This window comes from Pelecanus crispus, chromosome 27, assembly GCF_030463565.1.
Source record: "Pelecanus crispus isolate bPelCri1 chromosome 27, bPelCri1.pri, whole genome shotgun sequence".
NCBI classification, from domain to species: Eukaryota; Metazoa; Chordata; class Aves; order Pelecaniformes; family Pelecanidae; genus Pelecanus; species Pelecanus crispus.
The window spans coordinates 1,981,375-2,007,001 of NC_134669.1; the positions used below are offsets into that span (position 1 = coordinate 1,981,375).

General features: G+C 49.2%; 1 protein-coding gene across 1 annotated transcript; it reads left to right on the forward strand.

The window, feature by feature from the left end:
* On the forward strand, positions 1-23,785 carry GMIP (GEM interacting protein). Its single transcript, XM_075725160.1, has 23 exons — positions 1-253; positions 1,613-1,750; positions 5,279-5,323; positions 11,618-11,711; positions 11,795-11,870; positions 12,750-12,813; positions 13,673-13,798; positions 14,076-14,140; positions 15,281-15,391; positions 15,640-15,720; positions 16,373-16,561; positions 16,680-16,817; positions 17,274-17,464; positions 18,052-18,173; positions 18,422-18,508; positions 18,634-18,732; positions 18,818-18,957; positions 19,263-19,451; positions 19,533-19,670; positions 19,778-19,974; positions 20,533-20,827; positions 22,563-22,683; positions 23,196-23,785. The coding sequence occupies exons 1-23, from the start codon at positions 1-3 to the stop codon at positions 23,684-23,686; spliced, it is 3,450 nt and encodes a 1,149-aa protein (XP_075581275.1). The 3' UTR covers positions 23,687-23,785.
* The last annotated feature ends 1,842 nt before the right edge of the window (positions 23,786-25,627 follow it).

The following is a 25,627-nucleotide window of genomic DNA, read 5'->3' on the forward strand; positions in this document are numbered from 1 at the left end:
ATGAATGGGCCGGGAGCCCGGGACGGCGCCGGTCGCGCTCGGATCGCAGGCGGATCGCCAGGCAGACGCCTTCCGCCCGGCCACGAGCCCGATGCCGGCTGCCTGGCTGCTGCCTGGGCTTCGACCCAGAGCCCTGCCGCTGGCGATGGTGCCGGCTGCGTGGACCTCACGGCCGGCGAGGTGCTCCGCATCACCACACACCTGAGGAACATCGACAGGAGATTTCAGAACTTGCGCGAGCTCTTCCGAAAAGGTAAATCTGTTTCGATCCGCTTATTTGCTTACAAAACAAGCAGATTGTGTTCAGCAAAAGCAATCCCGTCTCATTCTTGCTGCATTATTTATTTAAAACAATGAATTTAGACAGCCCTCAGACAATCTAGAGTGGCTTCTCGCTGCGCAGATATTTAATTATGCAAACGTCTTTTCCTATAACGAATTGCATCAATAGATAAAATTTCAGAGCACTTACCCATCTAAGTGCACAGGTTTCCTCCAAAAGTGATGCAAAAACATGTTAAGTGCTACTGGCACCTGCAATTACTCACGAGTGAGTTAAACTGGCTGAAAGAAAGGGTGCCTGCGATAACCCCGTTGAGAAAACTGGGATTCATCACCGGGAAGGAGTCCAAGCGTCAGGAGAGGAAGAGAGGCTCCAGCTGGTGGTGGCGGGAGCCCAAGCGCGTGTCGCAGCCTGGAAAGGTGCTCCAGCAGAAGTGCCGTGCCTTCCTGTCCCGCGCTTTCCTCCTCTCTCCTCCTTTTTCCTGCTCCTTTTTCCCAGGATAGCCTCTGTACTTGCAGGACACTCTCCAGGCTGGAGCCCAAGTAAATAGACCTAAACTGAGAATTAAGAAAACAGTTATCACAGGCTCGGTGCTGCTCTGGAAACCTCGTACAGCATGGCAGCGTTAAGAAAATCCCTTCACCTACTTGCTGGAACAAGAAACCTCCTGGAGAAGTGCCACCCTCTCCACCAAGGCGTCCGGAGTTCCCTGTGATCTTGGTCTCCCCACCCACAGCCGCAAGCTGTAGCTCTAGGGCACGGCGACTGCCTTACCCCAGGCGTGCCGAACGGGTTGGGTTGGCCACGCTTCTCGAGCAAACCGGTAGCTGCGGCGGTGCTCTTAGCTTCGCAAGACGTTTGCTTTTAGCAGCCCCCAGACAATGCCGGCTGCGCATGGAAACGCAACCTGCCTGGGCTGGCTCCTTCACTGAGCGTCTTTCCAAGTGCCCGGCTTGGGGCTGCATTTTCGTCTCGGAGGTTGGCCTTTGGAGGTGAAGACGTGAAGATACGCGACGCTCCTGCAGCGGGAAGCGGGGATGTTCATCGCCTGGGCTCGTGGAGCAGAACACAGACAGAAGGCAGCGTGGGGCCCCACCGAGGGTCCTGGCCCTGGTGACTAAGGACCGGGCAATTTCCACATCCATCCCATCGCTGCGTGTGGGTTTTTTGCTTACTTCGATCTTCGGAGTTTGTTATTTGCTGTTTTGCGCAGAACTTGAGTATTTAGGAACAGCCGGGTCCTGTACCATTGTGCTTACCTTGGGAGAGGTGAGGATGAGAGTTTATGCATGCAAAAAAAATGGTAATTTTTCCCCTTCTTAATTTTAGGAGAAGTTATTTCAGCTTCTGTTGAAGCCAAACTGGCAGACTTACTGCAAGCCATCTCCTCCTTCCTGAACACATATCCTGCCTTGACCGGGGATGCCATCCAGCCTGCCGTAGCAACCCTTATCGCCAATATCAATGGTAAATCCCTAACCTTAGAGAACCTAACGAGCGCCGTAGTTATTGCCCTCTGCTCAGCGGTGATGGAAAGCTTTCACGGGCTCAGCACAGACGCAAACGGGTGTCCGTGTGCGTGGAAAGCACGCATCGCTACCGCAGCTGAGCAGAAGTCAGCGATCATCAAGGCTTATTCGTATCCAGATCCCATCGTTAGGGAAGGCAGTGCTTTTTAAAACACGTGAAAGCAAGATAAAGGCTTAGACGCGAGAGCCTTTCTATTTAGGTTGGCAGTCGTGCTGGCAAACTGCGCCTATCTGTCTGTTTGCCACTAATAAATCACATTGCGTTCGGATGGTGAAACCAAAGAACGGAAACACGAGGCCCCGGGGAGCTGTTCTTGGCTTGGTTATGGCTGCTGGAGCGAGCAGGCGTGTGTCAGGACTTCTCTCGGTGCTGAATTCCTGTATGACCCTGCGCAAAATGTTTTCACGTCTTTGCTTCTCAGCGTGTGGCCGGGGGGTAGAATTAGACTGACCCCCAGAACGGCTGCGACCGTTCGTTCACGCAGACCTCCAAGGGGTGCAGGCGCTCCGCGCTAATTAAGAAACTGTTAACAGCCTCTGGGAGGCAAGGGTAGTGTCCTACGCCACGCTGACCACCTCGGTTTGATGGTTTGAATATGAATCCGTAACGCTCTTTCTATCCCCGTTTTGCCCGTGACTGCCTTGGGAGCTCAGATAGACTTGAACCTAGTGGAAAATCCTCACCTGAAAACTAGTCTCAGCCTCCTCAGAAGATTTTAGATTGGATATTAGGAAAAATGTCTTCACGGAAAGGGTGGTCAAGCACTGGACCAGGCTGCCCAGAGAGGTGGGGGAGTCCCCATCCCTGGAAGCGTTCAAGAAACGGGCAGAGGTGGCACTTGGGGACATGGTTCAGTCTGGTCTGCCCTTGACTGGTTTAGTGTGGGCTTGGTGATGTTGGGTTAATGGTTGGGCTGGATGATCTTCAAGGTCTTTTCCAACCTCAACGATTCTATGAAAAGCATGGGGGTTGCTGGCCTTTGCTTTGGGGGTCAGATGAGCTTCAGGAGGAAGCACTGGACGCCCTGTGCCCATATTCTGCGTACGAGCAGAGGCAGGACCAGCATGAGGCTCTCGGCGGGGAGCTGGAAGGAAGGAAAGTGCACTAACCACACCGCCGCCTTCACTCCCTGTTCTTTCCTCCCCAGCCTTCAAAAGACTTGCCGACGTGAAAATGTTACTTGTCTTACAAAACAGCAGTGGTGACGTAAAGGGAAGTTTAATGAGACCTCACAGGGGGCTGCTCCTGCGGCTACGTGCCACCGTGCTGGGTCTAAAGTAGGAATTTAAAGAAATGCACCTGTTAGAAATGCAGCAGGAGCCTGCGGGCTGCGCCGGAGGGGCTCGGTGCAGGAGAGCCGCCGAAGCAGCGTTCTGCTCCACGATCAGCGCTGGTGGGACCGCACCCGCAAGCGGAGAGACTGCTGCTACAGCTTCCCTCTGGTCAGGGCACCGCAGCACCACGCTGAACACAGCTCTCTGGTAGCTCGGAAGGGGAAGATCGGCCATTTCTCAAGAATTCCCGTACTTCCCCTTCGTCAGCCTCTGACCTGCGAAAGAAAGTTTAGGGTTTTACCACCTCCACTTTTATCCCCCCCAAAAAAGACGTACTAATTCAGCCAGAATGTCTAGGAAACAGTCTGGTGGGACTGGGAATCGGGATCCTGATTCATGTTTCTGGTAAATAAGGAGCCACACCTCTTGCTTTGTGTCAGCTTTTATTAGCTTTTTTTAATATAATTAGTCGGAGGAGCGTTGCCGTACTATGTTGCAATACTTTTGGCTATAAATGCCTTTACAGTAGAAAACCACTTTTTATAGCACTTATCTGTAAGTAAAGCCCTTTGCAAACTGGGTATGATAATTACACTACACATACCTGTAATTGTACCAGTTGAGCATAAGAAACTGAGACACAGGCTAGGGAAGATTTGATAAGAGAAACTCATCGTGCTGGCCCCTCCGCTGATCCCGGCAGCACTTTGCCATCGTTACGCATCCCAATTTTCTTGTCTTTTTTTAAAAAGCCAGCCGTTACCTCCAGAGTCTGAGCAGAAACCGCCAGAGTTCACACGCGCCGCATTCACTTGAGCCTGAAACGTTCATCACCGAAGCAGTGACTCAGATTCTAGGATGTCTTTTAAATTAAACAAGTGTTAATGCTAGTAAGCCCAGCTGAACCTTAGCTCTGACTTGTGTCTGGCTGTAGGTAGCGTGACGGAAGAGCCTGTAGATTTGCCTGGTGGCGTAACTGCAGGGAGAAATTCCGCAGAAGAAATTTAGCAGCATTACTTGAGTCTTCAGCAGATGCCGAGGAAAGGGAAACTGCTTCTTGGGAGCCCAGAGCCCCAAGCATACTTTTAGGTTGCATAAGAAAACTTTTTTTTTTTTAAATTATTCATTATTTTTATTAAAAATTAATAGCTTCGCTGCTGAGCACAAGTTTGTTGGTGGGCACATTTTTGCTGTCAGTTTCTCTAATATTTGCAGAAGGCAAAAGTTCACTTTGTTTCTGCTCGCTTTGATCCATAATCTTTGAATAAACGTTTTCTATTCCCCACAGGACAGTTTCATCATTAAATCACTGCCAGCATTCTTAGACAGAAGGCAAAATTCACCAGTTTTAAAGATGGCAGCGCTAGCTACGCGCTCGCAGCCAGTAAATCGACTGCTTGCGAGCTGGAGCGTATCGCCCAGCGCGAGGGGTAGTCAGATTTAAATGCTCACATCCCTGTCCACCACCTGGAGAACGCTCCCAGGCTGAGAAACATCTTGACGCAAGTGACAGATTTTGCCCTAGCTCATCAATAACCTACAAAAATCAAGACTTGTTTTGACTTAAGGAAGAAACCTTCAAAAGTTTAGATTTCGGTTTGCTGGGCAGAAGCCGAGCAGGGCTGCGATCTCCGAGAAGGCTCCGTTCCACCTGCGCGCCGGCGAAGGGAGCAGAGGAACAGCGGCTCGGGCAAGGACCGCTGCTGGCCCAGCCCCTGCCCGCGGTGCTCGTCCCTTCCCTTCTGCCTCCTCTTTTAACCTAGCAGCCCTCTCCCCTCCCCACCGGCAGTTTCTCGGTGGTTCCTTGGGTATATCGGGAGCACAGGTGTTTCTTAGGAAGCAGGAGCGGGGCTGCCGCGATAGCTGCAGGCACCGAAGCCAGGAGACTCGGAAACGGTCCCTTCTTTGCTGTTTATCAGACATGCTCGAATTATGCAAATTGCGTGACCAAACGAATGCGCGCTGCACGCTGCTTCCTTACTCGTAAGCGTATCTGCAGGAAGCAGTTTGGGTACAGCAGCTACACTCACCGGCGGGCACTTCTGCCAGTTATTTCGGGGAGGTCTTCTCCACATGCAGCTATCATGGGCCTCGGGATAATTTCTTCACGTCTGATCTGACCAAGAATTTGTGTTTTACTTAATTCAGCTGTGAGTCAAAGCTGGGTCATTTGGGATTCTGCTGCTTTCAAACCAAAACACTGAAGATTCAGCCATGGGAGAGCCAGAACCAAGTGGTATGTGATGGCGTTTGAAACAACCTTTTATTCTGTTTGTAATGTAAGCTTTTGGGGCATGATGTGACATATAATGCAGACTGGCCTGTGAGCCACCTAGGAAATACGGGTGCTAGAAAACAGCTGTAAGTTCCTCTTGAGTGGGGTTTCCATGAAGATCCCAACTGTTCAGTTCTCAGTTCTCTAAGTCTTTCTCTGACAGATGAAAGTATTTGATGCGTTTGTACAGGACGTTGACTTATGTAAAGAGGAAAGGGTGCAAACCCCTTTTTCAGGAGGCAGAAGGTGCAGCGTTTTCTCTTACGAGATTGGAAGTACATAACGCTGGTACTTGCATATCACCAGCTCAAGTCCCTCTGACAAAAATTTGCTGGATGGCCTTGTTCTCAAAGGTGACAACCTCAATTATGAACATAGTCAGTTTGAATCAGAGTAACGCTCCCCGATGGAGCATCTAAGAGGTCTCTGTACCACCTGAGAGCACGAGTCCCTCCTGCCAGAGCCCCATCTTCAACAGGGGCTGGTCCCTGGTGCTTCAGAGAGGTGAAAAAAATAAAATCTGACTGTCTCTGTAATGAAGGAAACACAGCAAGCGACCTTAGTCCTTTCCCTGCTGTCACATTCAAATGCATCATTACCCCTGTAGCTAGAAAACTCTTTATTTCAGCTTGCCTTTCAGCAGCTGGATCTTGTCACGTCTTTGTCATGAAAACTGAAAAACCATTAGCAGAATTTCTACAGCTCGTGACCATACACGCAGATAGTTAAAGGATGCCTCGGTGCCTTTGATAAACTGAATAAGCTGAGCTGGTTTGGCAACTGTATTTTGAGACCAGTTTGCTGCCCACTCTTGCCCTACAGAGCGCTTTTGTGTCTTCCGCAACGTCTGCACAGCCCCTTGTCAGAACTGACACTGGCAGCTAGCGTGCTCCTCGCCCAGCGTTGTGTGAAGAGGCGCAAGCAGAGCCTGTTTGTGCTCGATGTTCCCCTTTTGTACGCACCCCGAGCTTGCAGAGGTCCTCTTTCCGCAGCATTGCATGTGAAGCTCATGTTAGGCAACGACCCGTTGTGTTCCTCTCTGCTTTTCAGGGCAGAGACTTCCAGCCTGGCGACAGGACATCTACATCTAATTTGTGGATGCTCAGCTATATGCTGCAGTGGAAGCATAACCATTTCTGAGGCCACTTAAAGACTCTGTAATAAATTGCTGCCTTGCTTCTTGGCCTACAATCTTGGTCTCATCAAGCACTTTAGCAGGAGAGACGATGGCGCAAGTCCGATCATTTAACAAACCCACCAAAAAGCAGGAATCTCTCTCCGAGATCCCTCTAGAAACAACCCCATACGTTGATTAAAGATGGATTTTTAGGTTTGTCAGTGAAACAGTTTTTAACATGCGACCAAGAATGCCACCCGGAACGTGACATGACTGTAAAAGTCAAATGCCCTCGAGAAATCCAAGTGTGCCGTATCCACAGAGCGCCCCTATCAACAAAAATCTCATCCGTTAAAGGAAGTTTATTTGACAGCTCTTTTGCAAAACCGAAATGACTGCTAGAAATTATTCTGTTCAGTCTTATTTTTTTAGCCAGTAAGCGTCCTAGATTCATCCTTCTGTTGCTAATTGGGAGGCCCTTTTACTGTTTTCCAGTACTGCAAGCATCTGCTGTGCTTCACTGCCAGTCTAAATTCTTCTTACCATTGCTAACGTTTCTTTATTCTTAATATTAAGAAACAAGCAGCCAGAAGTTTAATGTATTTGTACTTTCCTTACGTAAAGAGCAAGGGGTTTTAAGTAATTAAGTACTGCAGGGAGCTGCCATCTATCAAGACAAGTCTGGTTTACTAATATTTTCCTCTAAAGCTGGCAATCACCTCATTTTTATTTTGCAAATTCACACACCTGCACTCGGTTTCTGCTGTCAGACATCTCAGAAACATTTGCAGCGTGCACACCTTTTTCAAGGAATTGAGGTATTAAGTGGAAATTCTCCTTTCCCCCTCCCCGACATGTTTCATTAATCCCCTTGTTAATACCCACTGCTATTTAAGACGTCTGACCTCGCTCGTATTTCCTGTCAGTTGTGGGTGATCGCACTGTTCGGTAGCGGTTCCAACCTCCTCAAAAATTAGCTGATTTGTAAATTCAGTTTTTGCCAGGGCCTTTGTTCCACTGTAGTAGGAAGAGAAGACGAGAAATCAGAATGACAGATGGGAAGTGGTCTTGGTTTTGCAAAACCATTGTCAAGGAACCCGGATTATTTTTGTTTCAAAACCGTTATTCCTCAGATAGACAGAGATGCTGATCTAGGCAGCACTGGAGTCTCACTGAGGGATATCTTGGTTAAAGAGGGAGGATTTCACGTAGCAGCGGGGGACGACAATTTGAGAGTTTTCAGACTTACTTGGCCTAATTTGGTTTGAACCACATTGTGGCTTAGCAAGCAGGGGATTTTACACAGACGCTGCTAAGAAGCGCGAGTCCTTTTATGCAGAAACAGGAGATTTGCTGCAGTGGAAAAATTCAGATGTTGTGCTGGAAAGTGCAAGACTGAGCGCAGAGAAGAGGAAGGCGCTATTGGGAACAGGCTTGTGATGCCAAGGTTTGGCAATGGCACCACGCTGAATCAGGGTTTTAGGCATTTACCTCATTTCATGGTTACTGCGGCTGAAAGGGAAGTGATGCTTCTGCTGAATGGCAGAACAAGAGCTTCTCCTGCTAAAAATATCCTCGACACCCTGCACACCCACCACCGCGGGAGCTTGTTCTCCCCGTACCGGCGGCAAAAGGCAGAGCAGAAGGGTGGCGAGCTTTCCAGAAGGTAGATGATGCAGGTGAGATGAGAGCCTGGTCCGTCCAAGGACGGGGCAGAACTTCGCGCGACGGCTGGCCTGTTCTGGCGAGAGCGTTGGCCGCGCAGAGACGCTCTCCTTTAGGATGCAGGTCTAGTGCCGGCGCTGGAAGAGGTTTCTGCGGGAATCGGCTAAGAGAAGAAGGAGGAGGATACACTGCCCTTCAAGAAACACAGATGGTTTTTAATCTCCAGGAGAGTTAGTTTCTAGATCAGCCTTCCAGCTGTCACAGGGTTGTCCAGTAAGATAACTGGTTTTAAACCAAAGCGTCCATTTGTAAATAAGGCTGCAAGAGTCGTAGTGAACAAAGGACTGAGCCGGAGTCTCTTCCAGGCCCGTGGTCCTACATCCCAGCGGATGCTCTGCTGCCTAATCCTCGCTGGTCGAGGCAAAGGGCTTTCATCCGGATTTGAAAGATGAATTACTTTATGGGTATTTATGGGAGCCTCTGCAAGCCTGCCAGGCGCAGGGGCTCCGTTTTCCTTCCAGTACAGGAAAATGCATGCAGATGTTTACATACTTAGCGAGAGGGCAGTCAGGAGCGCACGGCTCATCAGGAAGGGACATCTTGAAGGCGTCCCACAGCGGGCTGACTGATGACAGCTGTGACCACGAAGAGCAATACATTCGAGGCAATTCACTTCCTTGAGGAGATACGGATGAGGCACAAGGAATCGTTTTGGCCCAGACCTGCACGTGCCAAAAAACCACTCGAAAGATTTCAAATAGACGGGACAAACTGGTGCTGCTCCTGAAGGACAAAGGGGCTGCGGAGGGGGAGGCGCGTGTTTAAACTTGTGAGAATGCAGCTCTAACATCAGCTGCAGCAAGGCTAGGAAAACTTTTTACATCCAATTTTTCCACCTTCCTACTTTTACAGTATTACATGTAATATTATCCTAGTGAGATGAAGCAAAAGACTTTTGAGAACCTGAGGTTCTTGCTCATCTTACGGCACCCTCACAATAGCTGCTTTCAAAAGCAGAATGTTTCATTCTGCCCATCACCAGCGCGGCTCAGGTTGAGTCACTTCTTCCTGTTGTACAATCCCCTGCTAGTGGTAAACAAGAGAAATTAAAGATGGCCATCTGCTCAAAGTAACAAGAGCAGTTAGGATGCAAATTAAATTAGCATGCCTCAGGTTTGCTACGTCTTGGATTGTGAACAATTTGCGTCTCTTCCAGAAAAACCAGAATGAGATGTTTGGTCAGCTGCCTGTCTCGGGTCACCCACTGACCTTGATTTATCACGATGAAGCAGGACAGGCGCTGGGTACAGTTTCAGTTCTCCAGTAGCATCACTGGTGCTTTTAAAACCCTCCCCCGGGTCCCCCAAGCATGGCAGGCCATTCTGAGCAGTTTCTTGCAGTTCCTTCAGACCTCAGTGGTTTACGGTAAAAAACAAAGCGCGCCTTCACACATTTTCAGTGTCTCATTCCACTTTGAGTAAAACATTCGGAAAACGTTTAAAGAACAAGGCCAGCATAAAACTTATTTGCTCAGCAAAGGCGAGTAAGCGAGGAGCGTTCCCAGCTCATTTCTTGATGCAGAAGGGAACACGGCAGCTGGCCCGTGCTGCTCAGCGCTGACTGCGAGTGGAAGTGCGGCTTCAGCGTCCCGCCCAGCCTTCTTCACAGTTATTTCTATTTTTAAGCTGACGATAGGTTGATGTGTGCAACTCGGACACCCTAACTATACGACTGGCAGAGAGCTTTCTCATTTGATACCAAACAAGGAGTTTTGTGGAACAAAATCCCTAATACTTCCCCATCTTTCTTTTAATCGTATGTCCTCTCTTCAAATCCTTTCTTTGCATTGTCTTTACAGAGTAAAAAAAGATACGCATGCATATGTACATGCTCATAGTCTCCCTTATTACCAGCACAGACAAGCCAGTCTTGTGCTCTTCCGCACCGTTTTGGCTGGAAGGGTGGAAGATGACCGGGAGCGTACTGCTGCTCCGGCGGGTGCCCCGTGGCTGGGTCTTCCCCTGCGTGCTGGGGGTTTCCCGGAGTCATCGTCCTCTCCCGGAGGCAACGTGGTTCTGCAAGTCTGGGGTCAGCAGAGTCCTTTTATGCAGAAACAGGAGATTTGCTCCAGTGGAAAAATTCAGATGTTGTGTTGGAAAGTGCAAGACTGAGCGCAGAGACCTCGCTTAACGGCAGGCCAGCTCCTAATCAAAACCGGACTTGAAAAATCCGTATTTTGCAGGACCGAGACAAGGCCCAGCAGTAGCTATAACTAAATGAGACACAAACTAACTTTTCTACCAAACATCATTTGAGCAACTTTTGCAAGTACTTGCTGCTCGCTGGCAAAAACTCAGCTACCAGTGAAGCAACTCTAGATTTAGGTCAACCACATCCTGTTTCCTGGAATGTCAAAAGGACAAAGAAGAGTGAAGTTTTCTTTTGTTTTTGCCAATTGTGCCCAGTTTCATATATTAAAACTTTTTTCCTTTTTTTTTTTTTTTTTTTTTAACCACAGCAACTTTCAGCCTGAGTCAATTTTAGTTTCAGCCCTCCGTGACAAACGCATGAGAGAGTGGAAAGTGAGATTAACAGCATCACTCACCCCATGTAAAATGCATGCGCTCGCCTCCCCCCCGCTACACGCAACCACGGGCAGAACATGCTTAGAGCTTACAGAGATGCATGGCAGGAGTGCATTGCCCCTCAGGTGGGGACAAGCCCACCAGTATTTTATATTTTATTTTATATTTTGCACACCCAATAATTTGTACCTGCCGGGGACCGAACGAGATGCAGGATTTTGTAATGCAGATTATCACCATAAATAAGCACGTATGATACGGAGAAACGGTCCCTGCGCATAAAACTGTGACACACACACGCATGACGCGCGAGGAGCGAGCAACTTCTGCACCGCAGCCCAGCCCGCGCACCGCCGGGCCGCGGGAACGCCCGGCGTTTCCTACGCACGCGGCTCCGCCGACGCGCGTTGCACGGCGCGCGCGCGGGTTCGATCGAGCGCAGGGCATGCCGCTGCACCCTGTGGGCCCCTCCATCGCGTCTGCCGGCGCGTTGCCGGCACCGAGCTAGGGACAGCGGTGCGACTGCGGCTCGGAGCGGCTACGATAAACGTTGCGGTGCGGTTTTCGCAGCTGATCTTGGGTCTGATCGCAAGCCCTAAAATCAGCTTAGGTGTCTCCCCTGGGCACCTGCAGACTTGTTTTCTGGGGTTTCTGCCCAAAGAACCTTGATGAATTTACTGTTACCCAAGTTTTTTTTTGAATCCCGTCTCACCCTCAGCCTCACCTTGCTGTGCTTTGCCAGGCCATCGCAGTTTGTCGCTTCCCTGCGAACCCACGCAGGACAGCAGGGCTCAGCCACGCTCCCCTGCACCTGGAGAAACCGTCCTGTCAAACTCGGGCAGCTTCAGGTCAGGCGCTTGAGTGAAATGATTCCTTCTCCAACTCCAGGGCTCGACAATCAAGAGAGCACACCTGAAAACAGGAAGCGGTACAGTGAGATATTCCGGAGCCTGGATGCCATAGAAATCTCAATTGGAAATGCGTACGTAGAGAAACAGGGCTGAGCTAGTTTTCTGGGTCGTTGCAACCTTCATTTATTTAATTGCGTTCTTTTCCATCGCGCAGGACGGTTGACATGTTCCTCGGTGACGCTGACGGCGCTGACAACCCAGACCTGACCACAGAAGGAGAGGTCGTTCCGGTAGGCAAAGAATGAGTTCCATTTTATTAAAGAACTTATCGACGCCTGTTGCCAAAGTGCATGATTCTATGTTATTAAATTCTATGTTACTAGAATTGGTTTTGGGTGATCACCTGAAAAAAAATAGTTACAGCTCTTACTTGAATAGACGGAAAAGAACTGTACAACACTTGCTTATAACAGTGATGGAGGTGGCAACAGGTTTTTTTTTGTTTTGTTCCACATTTAGTGGAAGCATTCAGACATTTACCATTTGGATTTATATTTTTCTGAAAAACAAGATGTGGAAATTGCTGGTTTAAGTTCTGCATGCTAAGAAAAAGATCAGACAAGACAGCAAACCCGAAACATGTTTGAGCGCCACGCATCAAAACTCTCTAAAATTTTGGCCTTAAGAAACAGAAGACCTTCAAAATACAACTTTTTCACTTGCTGTGGGCAGTATGGGACTTTTGGGGATAATCAGCCTCATTTCCCTCTTTTCTGTATAAACAAAGGGGCTAGGAACTTAATTTTTTTCTGACAGCGACTGTTCTCATGTAATCATATTATCCTGTAAGCTAAACTTAAAAATAAAAATCAACTATTTTGTGATTTATTGTAAAATAAGAGCTGCTAGCTTTCAGTCTGGCAGCCCTATTCCAGCCTCGATCTCTCTGCCTTAACGACGCGTTTCCTCCGTGTTTCTGTTTGCAGTTTCTGTTCTTTTATACCACGCTACCTTCCCTCTGTCAAATCTCAGGCTATTTTAACTGCACTGGGTTGCTTAGCTAAGCAAAAGCAGCACTCTGGCTGGCCTTTTTGAAAAATCCTCTGAATTTCTGAATACTCATTTTTATTTCATCATTTTCCTCTTTTTTTTTTCCTCCCCCCCCCCAGCTGAGTGAAAGTTTCTGCAAGAGCAAAACCAGTTCAGAGAGGCAAGTGCAGGCAGACATAACAGGTAACACTGCTAATTAAAAATCAAAGAGGTGACGTGAGAGCACGCAGCCCATCACCTGGCAGCGGTCGCGGCAGCCTCCTAAGGACACGGATGCTAACGCCGGTGTCTGCCGGCATCAGGCTCGGGCTGGCGGCCAGCAAGGCTGCGGGCGCCGGTTGGAGCTCCGTAGCGCTGCCGCTTCCTCCAGCAGATCCTCCCCCGTTCAGCCATTAACACCTCCTGAAGGAGCTTCTCACGAGGTCTCGATTCCTAAATACCGAGACACGGATTCCCAAAGCGCTGCCGGTTTTAAGCACCGTAAGGATCTACCCAGTGAAACGTGGAGTACTCTGAAGCGCTGGGAAGGTTCTCGCCAGCGCCGTCCTCGTCGCTGGCATCATAAAATGCAACGTAAAATTGTTTTTTCTTCATATAAAGGCCCTATGAAGAAAAAAAAAAAAATTCCAAGCTGCTTTCTCACAGATTTCAGCTTGAAATGTGTTTAGATTTGTTCACTGCAGCGTGACAGATCTGTCTCAGAATCTTCCTGCAACTCCCCAGTAACCTGTTAGGTCCTTCACTTTTGGTTTTCAAAACAAATTCAATCTAAATATTTAATTAAAGGGGCCGGGGCGGGGGGGGCAGTGCAGAGGAATGTACCCGTGTAATTTGCCTGGAACTCGTGTGGTTCCATGGGTGGGACAGCCTGGGGTCGCCGTGAAGTAGATCATAATGACATTGCTCAGCAAAAGACCTTTTTTATGGCCATTATCCGAGTACTTCACAGCACCAACTCTCGAGGCTCCAATTTTGCCACTCTTGGGGGAGCCTCTGCCCCATCAGCCAGAGCTGTTCCAAACCTGGATTTATTCTGTTGCAGTTCAGGAGGCAGACGAAATGCTGATAAAATGTGAAGGTGGCATCGACGCAGCCCTCGAATATGCCAAAATGTGGTGTAAATACGTCAAAGAGCTGCTCAGCTGGATTGAAAAACGTCTGAGCTACGGTGAGTCCGTGCACAGAACCAGCTGGGAGACCACACGCTTGTCAATAGGTTTGGGTTTTTTTAAATCACAGCCAAGAACACACAGTTGCAAGCAAAAGTGTACCAGTGAGAAACTGGCCAAACATCAACCCTTTTAGTTGCTTTTGTGTGAAGATAAAGACACGGAGTCAGAATTTTTTCCCTGAATAATCCTAATTGACTGGAATGACCTCGGGCTTTGACAAACCCACCTCTGCGACCGTGAATCCGGTGTCTAACCCACTCTGCCCTTTTACAGAGACAGAGTTTGCCAAAGGGATGGTGAAGATAGCAGAATCGGGGCGAAATGCCATCTTCCAGCAGGTACGGGTCCTTGAGATGCTCCTGCTTCACTGCATGGGGTTCTCTTCGGAGGAGCAGCAAATGTCCGCGCGCGTGAACTGCCTGTAGAGTCCAGCTTAAGCAAATATACCTCCAAAAACCTTCCTAAAACTCTCAGTATTTGAACAGTTCCCTTTTTTTTATTCTATGGGCTTATAACACAGAGTGATTGTTTGGAAAATTAGATAGAAGGATGAACTGGCAAGGAGTCATAGAATCATCGAATCGTTGAGGTTGGAAAAGACCTTTAAGATCACCCAGTCCAACCAGTAACCTACACTGCCAAGCCCACACTAAACCAGTCAAGGGCAGACCAGACTGAACCATGTCCCCAAGTGCCACCTCTGCCCGTTTTTTGAACGCTTCCAGGGATGGGGACTCCCCCACCTCTCTGGGCAGCCTGTTCCAGTGCTTGACCACCCTTTCCGTGAAGAAATTTTCCTAATATCCAACCTAAACCTCCCCTGGCACAGCTTGAGCCCATTTCCTCTCGTCCTATCACTGTTCCTTGGGAGCAGAGCCCAACACCCCCTCCCTGCCCCCTCCTGTCAGGAGCTGCAGAGCGATCAGGTCTCCCCTCAGCCTCCTCTTCTCCAGGCTGAACACCCCCAGCTCCCTCAGCCGCTCCCCACCAGCCCTGTGCCCCAGACCCTGCCCCAGCTCCGCTGCCCTTCTCTGGACACGCTCCAGCACCCCAATGTCCTTGTGCTGAGGGGCCCAAAACTGGACACAGCATTCCAGGTGCGGCCTCCCCAGCGCCGAGCACAGGGGGACGATCCCTGCCCTGCTCCTGCTGGCCACACCATTCCTGACACAAGCCAGGATGCTGGGCACACTGCTGGCTCATGTTCAGCCGCTGTCGACCAACACCCCCAGGTCCTTTTCAGCCAGGCAGCTCCCAGCCACTCTTCCCCAAGAGTCAGTACAACACTGCCCAGCATTAAAGCTCTTCTGCTTCCAGCATCCTGCTGTCTTGTCTGAAATACCCCGCCTCGTTTAACCAGTGCAGATGCTCTCACCTTTCTGATGATAGATCATGGTCATAGCTACCAAAAGCTGTTAAATTTAGGAAAGCTGCAGTGATTATCCATCATTTTATATTTGCTTTTTTGGTTCCTGCAGCACAACATGCCTCTTCAGGTGCTATACACAATGGTCCTGGAACATGACATAAAGATTGGGAATTTAGCTACTGAGACTGCAGGATTGCTCCAACAGAAGGAATTCTACCAGGTACTGTATTTCTGCACAGACTCGACAACTTTGCCAAAAGATTAGACGGGAGCAATGCAGAGACCCAATGAAGCGATTTATCCCGGTCCGTGGGGGTGGAGGGGATGAAAGAAGGAAATGCACACCAAGTTTACGGGAAAAAGAGGCATCTCGCAAGGCTTGCTTTCTAACGTCACGCCCTCATCTGTCAGATACTTTTTCCTGCCTCATGAGGAACTGTTGCCGTCCTAACTGTTATTCCTCCGCAGCCCCTCTCAGCCAAGAAGAATGAAATTGAGAAGTGGAGGAAAGAATTCAAAGATCAGTGGACAAAGGAGCAAAAGAGAATGGTAAGATGCCGATAGATGGGCCTGACCTTCACGCCAGTCACGGCTCAAAACACTGAAAACAAACGTTTATGAACAAGCAGTAACTAAATAACATAATACACATCCTGCTATTGAATAAAAGTACTTTTTTTAGAAAAAAAGGGGGAGTGCTAGCGGCATTCCTGTGCCATCCTGCCTGTGCTACCTGCCAGATCCCATCACCTCCTGCCGGCTGCAGAGGCTGGCAGAGCGAGGATGCAGCCTGGGTTTGCACACGCTGGCACGAGGCTGCCGTCAGCAGAGAGGGACCCCCTGCAAAGGCAGGCTCCGTGCCTGCGGCCCCCTGCCACAACCCGGCCGCGCACACCCTGCTAGCGCTTCACCATCAGCCCTGTTCTCCAGGGTTCCCCGCCGGGGAGGAGGATGCTCCTGGGCACCTTGCAGAACGTGATCCAGGACGGCCAGCTCTCTACTCAGCCCCAGGAAACCCAGGGGTCCCTTAGAGCTCCCGAACTTTGGGAGGAAAGGGAGGGGGAGTACTGATGTCCATTGGAACGACAATGCCCATTTGAACCAAGAGACAGGCACTTTCCTTATAAGCAGAGTACTGCTGTGACTTGTTCCTCCCGCTGCCTCGCTGAGCTTCCTAAACCCATTCCTTCTCCTATTCAAGAATGAATCCTTGTCATCCCTGCGCAAGTCCCGCCTGCAATACATACAGCGCTGCGAGGAGCTGGAGAAAGCCAAGCAACTGAGTGCCAAGGCGGAGGACGAATACCAGAGCGCAGCCGTCGCCAACCCTGGCAGTGCCACCAAGCAGCTGGAGAAGCGACGCCGTTCTTGCGAGGAGGCACAAGCCAAGGTGACGAGTTCAGACCAGGCTGCTGGTATTCCCAGCCATCCCACACACTGTCTTACGGCATCTTCCCACCCGTCCTGGTCACTTTCTCCTCCTTTGCTCCATTTCTGATCACACACAGGTTCAGGAAACAGAAGTTTTGTACAAGATGTGCATCAGCGATGCCAACTTTCGACGGCAAGAACTGGAGAAAGTACGAGCACGGATCGTCTCCCACATTCGGAAGCTCATTTACCAAGGGGATGAGGTGCTGACGTGGGTACGTGTAGCCTCATAATTTCTCCTCTAATCCTCGTTTCAGGGAAACTCCTGTTTGGGATAAGACCTCTAGGCTCTTTGCCATTTCACTGTTGAACCACCCTATAAGTGACCATTCTCAAGCAGCTGAAATTAGGGAAGTGCTCTGGACATTGCTTTGCTACCAACCTGCTACCAAAAAATCTCAGATACATAATCACATTTTCAATTACTACTGCTTTGAGGACACAGATATCCACAGAAAAAGTCTAGGGGGAAAAGAATCCTAGAACAAGAAACAGTGACAAATAATATTTATCTGACCTGTTAAGTAGAACTATCAATAAGCAGAAGTGCAGGTAACTGAGTTTGAGTAATGAAAAACTGAAGACTGATAAATGACTGTGAGATCCAAGGGAGGAAAAAGCACCTGGGCTTTGACTAGCAATGGGACTTTTTGTTTTCTTTCCCCTGCAAGGTCACTTTAAGGATGTTCAAGCAGCGGCAGACCCAGTCGGAACAGATTCCAGTGGGATACCAGTACCTGTCTGAGGTCTGCAAGCCATACAAAGTGGGCGAGAAATACCTGGAATTCATTCAGGCTCTGCAGAAGAAAGACATTCATATGGAAGTGTTTGAATTTGAGCCACTCGCTTCTGGAGGGCAGAGGTAAAAAAAAAAAAAAAAAAAAAAAAAAAAATTGGAAACCTTACTCCTAGCTGAAAGGTCAGAAACATATAGTGCACAGAGCAAAAAACCAAAAAGTTTAAACCACATTTATAAAGTCACTAGCAACGCTGCAGCGTTGTGATTGCTAATTACAGAAAAGCCCACAGCCTCAGATGTTAGGATCGTCTCTCTGCGTAGCTCCGCTAATGAAGAACAGATCTCTAAAGGTGCGCTTGGGTCCTTCTGCCGAGCACGGGACCAACATCAGTAAAAGCAGGGCAGCTGTTTCGTACCGTGTCCCTTCAGTTATTTCTACCATTTGCCAAAGATTTGGATCGCTCTTTTCTCACATGGGTGCTGTTTGATTTCTAAATTTTGCCTGCGGATAGAAAAGGTGAAATTATATTGAACAAATTTGTTTTCCTAGTTTTGTGCAAGTGTTTATTATAGCCTCCTTGAAAACTCAGCTTACACCTGTAAGCTGCCCGAAACAGGTGCTTTGTCTCAGGTACCCATTAGGCACCTCGGTGATGGAATACCGTCCGTTATTCGTCACTGCTGGAAAATTGTTTGTAACCCCTTCTCAGGTCCCCTCCCAGCAGCAAAAAGAAGATGGCATTGCATTACGCCGGACCCTCTTCTGCAGCAAAGGATGCGAGCACTCCAGAAGATACGTCCAGAAAGCAGTTCTCCACAAACGGCGAACAGAGTAGGTTGAATTTATTAAAGATGACCCAATTTTCTCTTGAGTCGCTGTAGTTTAGTTTAGATTAGTAGCCAAAGAGGTGAGAGAGATTCTCAAATTCTTAGGGCAGCGCTTAAGGTTTTGCTCAGACTGGGAGAAAATATTGACAAGTATTTATGGATTCTCTTGGGAGCTTGGTTTGGACTTCAACCCCGTGTTGAAGTATCCCTAGAGCACTCGGGATGGTCTGTCACCGTACCCACCTTCCGCAGGTGCGAACAAATCCCTCTGCAGCGACACAGAAAGCCTCGGTGGGAGTTGTGAATCCCGGTCCCTCGACTCTCCCAATTCTAGCCCAGGTGAGAGCCGCAGAAATTCTTGCCTAATATTGCCCAAAAGCCTAAAACAGGAATAAAGTCTACACTGCCCCACTTTGTGCATCATGAGGACAAGAACAGCTGTTTATATTTTCTCTCTTCTCAAGGAAACTCTAATAGGAAATTGCTGAAAGCTCCATCCACCAGCACCATGTCCTCCTCGGATGATTTTGAAGAGAGAGATTCCTTGCAAACTTTTGAAAATGGTAAGCCACACATATATTTGACTCACGAGGTGGAAACCATGCTTGCGTATCGGCTCCTTTTCATGCTTTAATGCTCTTTCTGCAGAAAACGGTACATCCCAGCAGCAGTTTAAGAACATCGTCCTCTCCAGCGCAGCGCAGACCCACCGGCTCCGGAAGCTGCGGGGACCATCCAAGTGCCGGGAGTGCGACACCTTCATGGTCAGCGGCTTCGAGTGCGAGGAGGTGAGGGCTAGAAGGTGTCGCTGCAGATGCCTTGCGTGGGAGCCTGGGGTGACCATCGCCTCGCTGAAGGTCCGCGGGAAGGAGGGGCCCCTCTCCAAAGTTCGTGCTTTTTCTTCCTCTGCGTGACACAAGGCGTGTTTTTCCGTCCTTGAGTAAGCCACCAGCTGCCACTTGCCTGAAACAACCCTCTTGGCGTTGGTGGGACGCGGGTGGCTGAGGGAACAGGAGAAGTCCTCCAAGTTCAGCCACTGCTGCAGTGCTGGACCACAACCAGACCATAACTCGCGGCCGTTCTGCCATTTCAGTGCTGCCTGGCCTGCCACAAGAAGTGTCTCGAGAACCTGCTCATCACCTGCGGCCACAAGAAGTTGCCCAACCGAGTACCTCTTTTCGGCATTGACTTCACGCAGGTTCCTCGAGATTTCCCAGAGGAAGTTCCCTTCATAGTGGCAAAATGCACCTCAGAAATTGAAGCCCGTGCCCTCGGGGTGCAGGTGAGTGGTCAGTTATTCTTGCTTTGGTGGTCTTCTCTCCGTATCCAAAACTCCTGACCTCTCCCCCTCCGAACCATGCAGGGGATCTATCGGATAAGTGGATCCAAAGCTCGGGTAGAAAAGCTGTGCCAGGCGTTCGAGAACGGACGGAGCCTCGTGGAGCTCTCCGAGCACTCCCCCCACGACATCACCGGCGTCCTGAAGCATTTCCTGAAGGAAGTGGGTACCAAATCTCTGCCGGGAGGCCAGGCCTCAGCTGACCGCATTCCTCGGTGCCAGCCCAGCAGGATGAAGTAACCTGCTGTTTTCCTCCCCTCTCGCTGCAGCTTTCGGCACCGGTGCTACTGTCCCAGCTCTATAACGATCTCATTGCGCTTGCCAAAGATTTGCAAAAAAACGGGGAGGAAAAGTCGGACTGCGCAGGCTTCCCTTCAGACCCCATCCAGAGCATGAAGGACTTGCTGAGCAAATTGCCTGGAAGCAACTACAACACTCTGCGGCACCTTATCGCACACCTGTACAGGTGAGGAGCGTGCTGGCTGTCACGCCGGTTAGCGTCAGGTCTGACCACACATCTCTGTTGAGACCTCGCTGCCAGAGGAGCGGCTAGCACAGCACCAAGCGTGTACGAGAAGAGCGTCTGGGCTTCCTTGACCCGGGAGAGCCAAGCAGGCAGTTGAGGAGGGTAAAAAATTCATTCATGGGAAGGACCATCTTGCAGCAATTAGGAGAGAGTCTTAATGACTGAGAAGGACCAGAAGGTCCTTACTGATAATGCTTCATAAAGCACAGCGCAAGAGGTCAAGGAATAACATGAATCAAGCCCTCTTTCGCCCAGCTCTGAGCGCAGGTCACAAGAAGTGGCCACTCTTATTAGGGCTGCACCATCCAGACAGATCCAGGCAACTTCTGAGATTTTTCTCTGGAGTTTCCCTGCACAGACCAGAGCCCTGTTCCCCATAAAAGATGGGGTTTCTCTCTCTACTAGGAAATGGGGGTTTTGGTGCATTCCATCTGTGTGCTCAGTGCATTCGGGTTGAGAGCTTGGGAAGCCCCTAACAGTCCTGTTTCCCTTCCCCAGGGTGGCAGAGAAATACGAAGAGAACAAGATGTCCCCAAACAACCTGGGCATAGTATTTGGGCCAACTCTGATCCGGCCAGGCTCAGGGAGCGATGTCTCAATGTCATGCCTTGTTGACTCTGGGTATCAAGCCCAGATTGTGGAGTTTCTCATTCACAACTACGAAAGGGTGTTTGGGATGGATGACCTGCCTTCATCCTTATCCCTTGGATGTGAAAATCCTTCGCAAGAAGCATCGACAGAAACGGATGAAGGACCTCAGAGCCCAGACACAATCCAGAATATAACTCTAGAGGTAGAGCTCCCAGACACTGAGCTGGGCTTACTGACCTTGCTGTAGAGACAGGAAGGTGGACTAGCAATTAAAGAGAACTTTTCTTCATGGATAACAAAACCATTTGCTATCAGGGGGTTATTCCCAGAGAGCCTGTTGCACATGGAGTGGGAGAACCAGGAAAAAAGCTGTAAGCCACAGATCACTCAGCAGCTTCTCAAACCACTCTGGATGGTGGTTTTGCTCCATGTTTTAGATCCCAGTCATTCTGAAAAATTGCGGGGTTCTGCATACCAAATTGCTTAGGACACTGCTGTTTCTCTCTGTAAACAGCTCTAGAACTTTGGAAGCGGCTACGTGCACTAAAGACCCAGCGCATTCCCCGGTGCAGCCCTCCAGGGCTCTGCTGCATCCCCGAGCAGTGGCCACAGACCCTGGTTCTTCCCCCACCCACTACCGAGTGTTCTGCATTCTTCCCGGGCTCCACGGCTCTTTCCTCACAATATTTCACAACCTATTTCACAGCACTTTAAAAACACAAATGGGCATAGCATCCCCGAGCTGGGACACAGTGGGTTTGGTTTTTTCTTTCCTTTTCGCAGCTGGTTTGATGAGCAAGAAAGAGGAAATGACTTTCCTAAAGTTAAGCCGAATGGAGTGAGATCTGGGTTCGGGGACTCTGCCTCCTGCTTTTGAGTCATGGGTGCTTATGTGCAAGACAGCGTGTCTGCCGTGACCGCATCCATGTCTGACACACAGTAACGCTGCTTTCTCTACGGGTCCAGCTCACTGAGGAAGCAGAAATTAGAATAACTATGATTAGAGTTGAAATAAAATCACCAGGGTAGACGCAATTCACTTCTGGTGTGCAGAAATCCGACAGGATTAATAAACCTTCACAGAAAGCACTTTGAGATACACACAACTATTGCTTTTGGCTATTTTCAAAGCCATTTTTATCTGCTTCTGCAGCGTGGCTGAATTCCACAGACCTTTAGGTCACAAACCTTTAAAAAGGGGAGTTGCTTCTCGGGGCACTCTTGTTCAGCCATCAATGAAAGCGACCTCTGGAGCCCCTGGCCAGGTGACCTGCTCCTTGTGCAAACTCACACTGGTTCCATACTAACTGCAGCTCCCAGGCACTCCCGTGTCCTTCACTCGCCCTCCCATTTGCATTTGACCATAATTATCGTGCTACAGTTAATGACTTGGTTTCTGATGTTTCCCCTTTTTGTTCTGAAACGGGCTACTTCAGCATCCGCAGGACACGGGAATTGGTCTCGGCGTGCTGCTGCTCGGCAGAAAGCATCAGCTGCTTTCTGGGGCGAGTTTTGTGGCAGTTGCAGCACAAATGCTGGAGTCAGCAGGTCTCGAACCATAATTTTAGAATAGAATAGAATCGTTTAGGTTGGAAAAGACCTTTAAGATCATCCAGTCCAACCATTAACCTACACTACCAAGTCTACTCTAAGCCAATCAAGGGTAGACTAGACTAAACCGTGTCCCAAAGTGCCACATCTACCCGTTTTTTGAACACTTCCAGGGATGGTGAATACATTTTGTCTCATGACCCTGGCCTGTGGCCTGCTGCAAGCTCTCTCCCTATTCCCCCAAGTGTTAGATAATCCACGAGAAATCAAGGTATTTTCACCTCAGGTGGTTGCCGCCTCTAACAGCATTTGGGGTGAAGTGGGAGCTGAAACATCTTCATGTCAAATAAGAGTCCTGTATAAACACTCGTGGCTTTTTCCAACAGAATTTCTCCTCCAAGCATGGTTTAAATGTGGACTGTGTCTCTGATAACTCGTCTTCCAGGGAAGCCGTCAATGAGCTGACTCTGGAGGGAGCTCACAGAGCATTAAGCGTGGATGCCCTAGGTAAATAAAGTGGCAATCGTGATGCTGTTCTAGGTCGTCTTGTTTGCTGGTTTTCACAGCTCCTGCCTGCCTGCTTCTACATTACGCAGCAGAGAAAGCATAGCTGGGCCCTCTTCGGCATCGCTGCTCAGTCTTTGTGCAGATAACCTACCGCAGAGCAACCGCCGCGTTAGCTCGCATGAGAACGCGAGCGCGTCTCCTGCTGTTCCCAGGAAGGGCTTTTCCCCGCCGCTGCCTCAGCCCTCGAGCCCACAGTCACCTCCGCCAGCTCTCCTGGCTTCAATGCATCGAGGACAGCTTTAACAACATAAACCCGATTCACCTCTCATACCTCTTTCCAACGCACACCTTGCCATTGCTCCTGATTAATGAAGCTGTTAGAGGGAGGCATTTAAGCTTGTTAATGCAGGAGGGATTTCGGTGTCTTTTCTAACAGGAAAAGTCAGCCAGAATTGTTTGTTGTAGAAGAGTGAGACTAGGTTCCTAAGATAACTGTCTAATTTTTTGTTCAGAGATGAATACAAGCATTGGCTCTGAGCTGGAGGACCTGGAGGACTCTGTGCAGGAAAAGACAGACAGCGATTCGGACACGGGCCCGGGGACCCAGCCCAGGTGCCATTTCAGCCGACAGCCTGTCAAATATATTCGAACGCAGGCAAAAATGAAACCGGTCATTCCCAAGTCTTCCAATTTGCCCTTGAGGACTACCGCATTAGCCAACGTGGCAACGGAGTCTGGTGCAGATGGCAACCCTACCGACAGCAGCTCCACGACGAAGGACGTGCTGGAGGAGAGCGCTAGGAGCAGGAACGCCGACACAAGTGTACTCAAGCAGCGCCCAGGAGGGAGGCAGCAGCTCAAACATTTTGAGATCACGCAGGAAACCGCCAGGATTGTCTCAAAGTTTCAAGTCAATGACACTTCTGCGTCCCCTGAGCCTTCTTCGGAGAGCATGGGATCTACTGAGAAAGCAGAGAACTTCGACCCCGGGACATACCTATAGAAAACACCCTACGGGCAACAGATAATAGCAATGGAAAGGGAGAGAGGCCTGAAATCCCACACCTGCTGAATAAAGGAATAGCGATGGGGTGAGAATAACATCTATTTGTGTTTACCATGCAGGCTGGAGAAAAGGCACCTGCTGTGAACTACCTGGCAGGCTTTCAGCGAACCCAGGATTTGCTTTTTATTCTATTCATTAACAAACCCAAATGAGCGATAAGAAGCAAGCCCAATGGCTCTCTCTGGAACATGCCCTGCTTAGCATGAAGGACAACGCAAGAAACGGAGATTGCCTGGGTAGAAAGATGTAGCCTGGCAGGAGGCAACTGAAATGTAGGACATTGGACAGAAAACGTTCCCAAATGGTCATTTTCTGGCAGCTGCAACAAGCACCGATATTTTTTTTTGGTCATTTTTATTTCACAGCGTTTTTGAGTGTAACTCCCTTTTTGAATGTAATAAACCAGAGTACACGTGCAAAGCTCACGTACTCCGGATCCTTCTGCTTCTATTGCCGGAGCTTCAACTTGCTAGTCAGCACAAAGCCATTCTGTAAAGGGAAAAGACACTGCTGCACTGAGCCACACCCCATTTCTCCAGAACACGAATCCCATTTCCCACAAAGCACGCTGAGCTTCTGCAATACTTCCGCGTGAAGCTGCTGCTGTCGTGAAGCTGGCAAAGCCCTGAACAGATAAGAAGATTTCTTGGGTCAAAGATGAGGTTGCTCTGACTTGCTGGGTCTCCAACTCACCTACGTGTAGGTTACCCCAATGTTGCTTTCTGCCCCCCTGCAGCGGATTTTCTGCCCACCAAATTTTACCATGAGGACCGGGAGGACTCTGTCCTGTAGTGCCATCTCGTGACGCGTGCGTGGGGAAGCCAGGCTCGCTCCCGGGGATAGCTTTGCATTATAGGATGGGCAGTGTTACAGATTTCCTTGGTGTTTGGCTGTGTGTACAGCACGAAATTGAAATGGCAATGGAAAAAATCTGCAGTAGGGCAGATCTCAGCGATTACCATTGGCTGCAAAGACACTAGGAGACATACGAAGACCCCAGAGCTAAATGCTAAAACGTTACGCTTCCCCCAAACAGCTTGGGACATTAAACAATCTACTTTACAAGTTTCTTTTGTCTCATCAAAAGACTTTTACAAAACAGGACCAAAACATGAAGTTGTAAAAGAACTGCTAAGGATCTATTCTTAGTATTTGTACAGTTCAGGCTAAAGAGAGTTTGCATCCTGGAGCAGTGTATATTTGTTAATATAGCGCTCTGATTTCTTGAATACTAAGTTATCTTTTACTTCTGTAATAAATTACTGGGTGTTTTCTTACAAGCTTATCCTGTATTTGATAAATGTGGATAGGGAAGCCTTAAGTAAACACTTAATGGACTATTACTGAAAGTGCCAAGTGCACTGCGGTCTCTATAAAACAAAGGCAACGCTTGCCTACAAGAATTTATAATTTGAGGAACCAGCAGAGCTAGAATAATATCGCTGGTAAAACCCTTAGTTTCCTTTTCCTGCTGCACACTGAGTTAAAGGGGAGATTCATTCCACACAGGAGAAGTGTCAGGGGCTTGTAGAGTACAACTCCTGCCATCCACCGCTGCCCTCCACTTTTCCTTCCAGCAGTCCAATACATACAAAAATGCTATTAGAGAAAACACACTTGCTCTTACCTTGTAACTCCTCATTACTTGCCGCTTTCCGCAGAGCTGGTAATTTGTTGAGGGTAGGAGCTGCCAAAGCAACGCGTCCAGCCAGCGTTGCACAGCTGCCAGGTCCCACTCGCGCGGGGAGAGCTTGGATGCAAGGTCCCAAACATGCCTCCTCCTGCTCGGGATGGGGATTTTCTGTCATCCAGCCACAGCTAACGTGGTTTGGTTTGGAAGCTGAGACGCGGAATTGAAGAAGAAACTTGGCAGGGAGG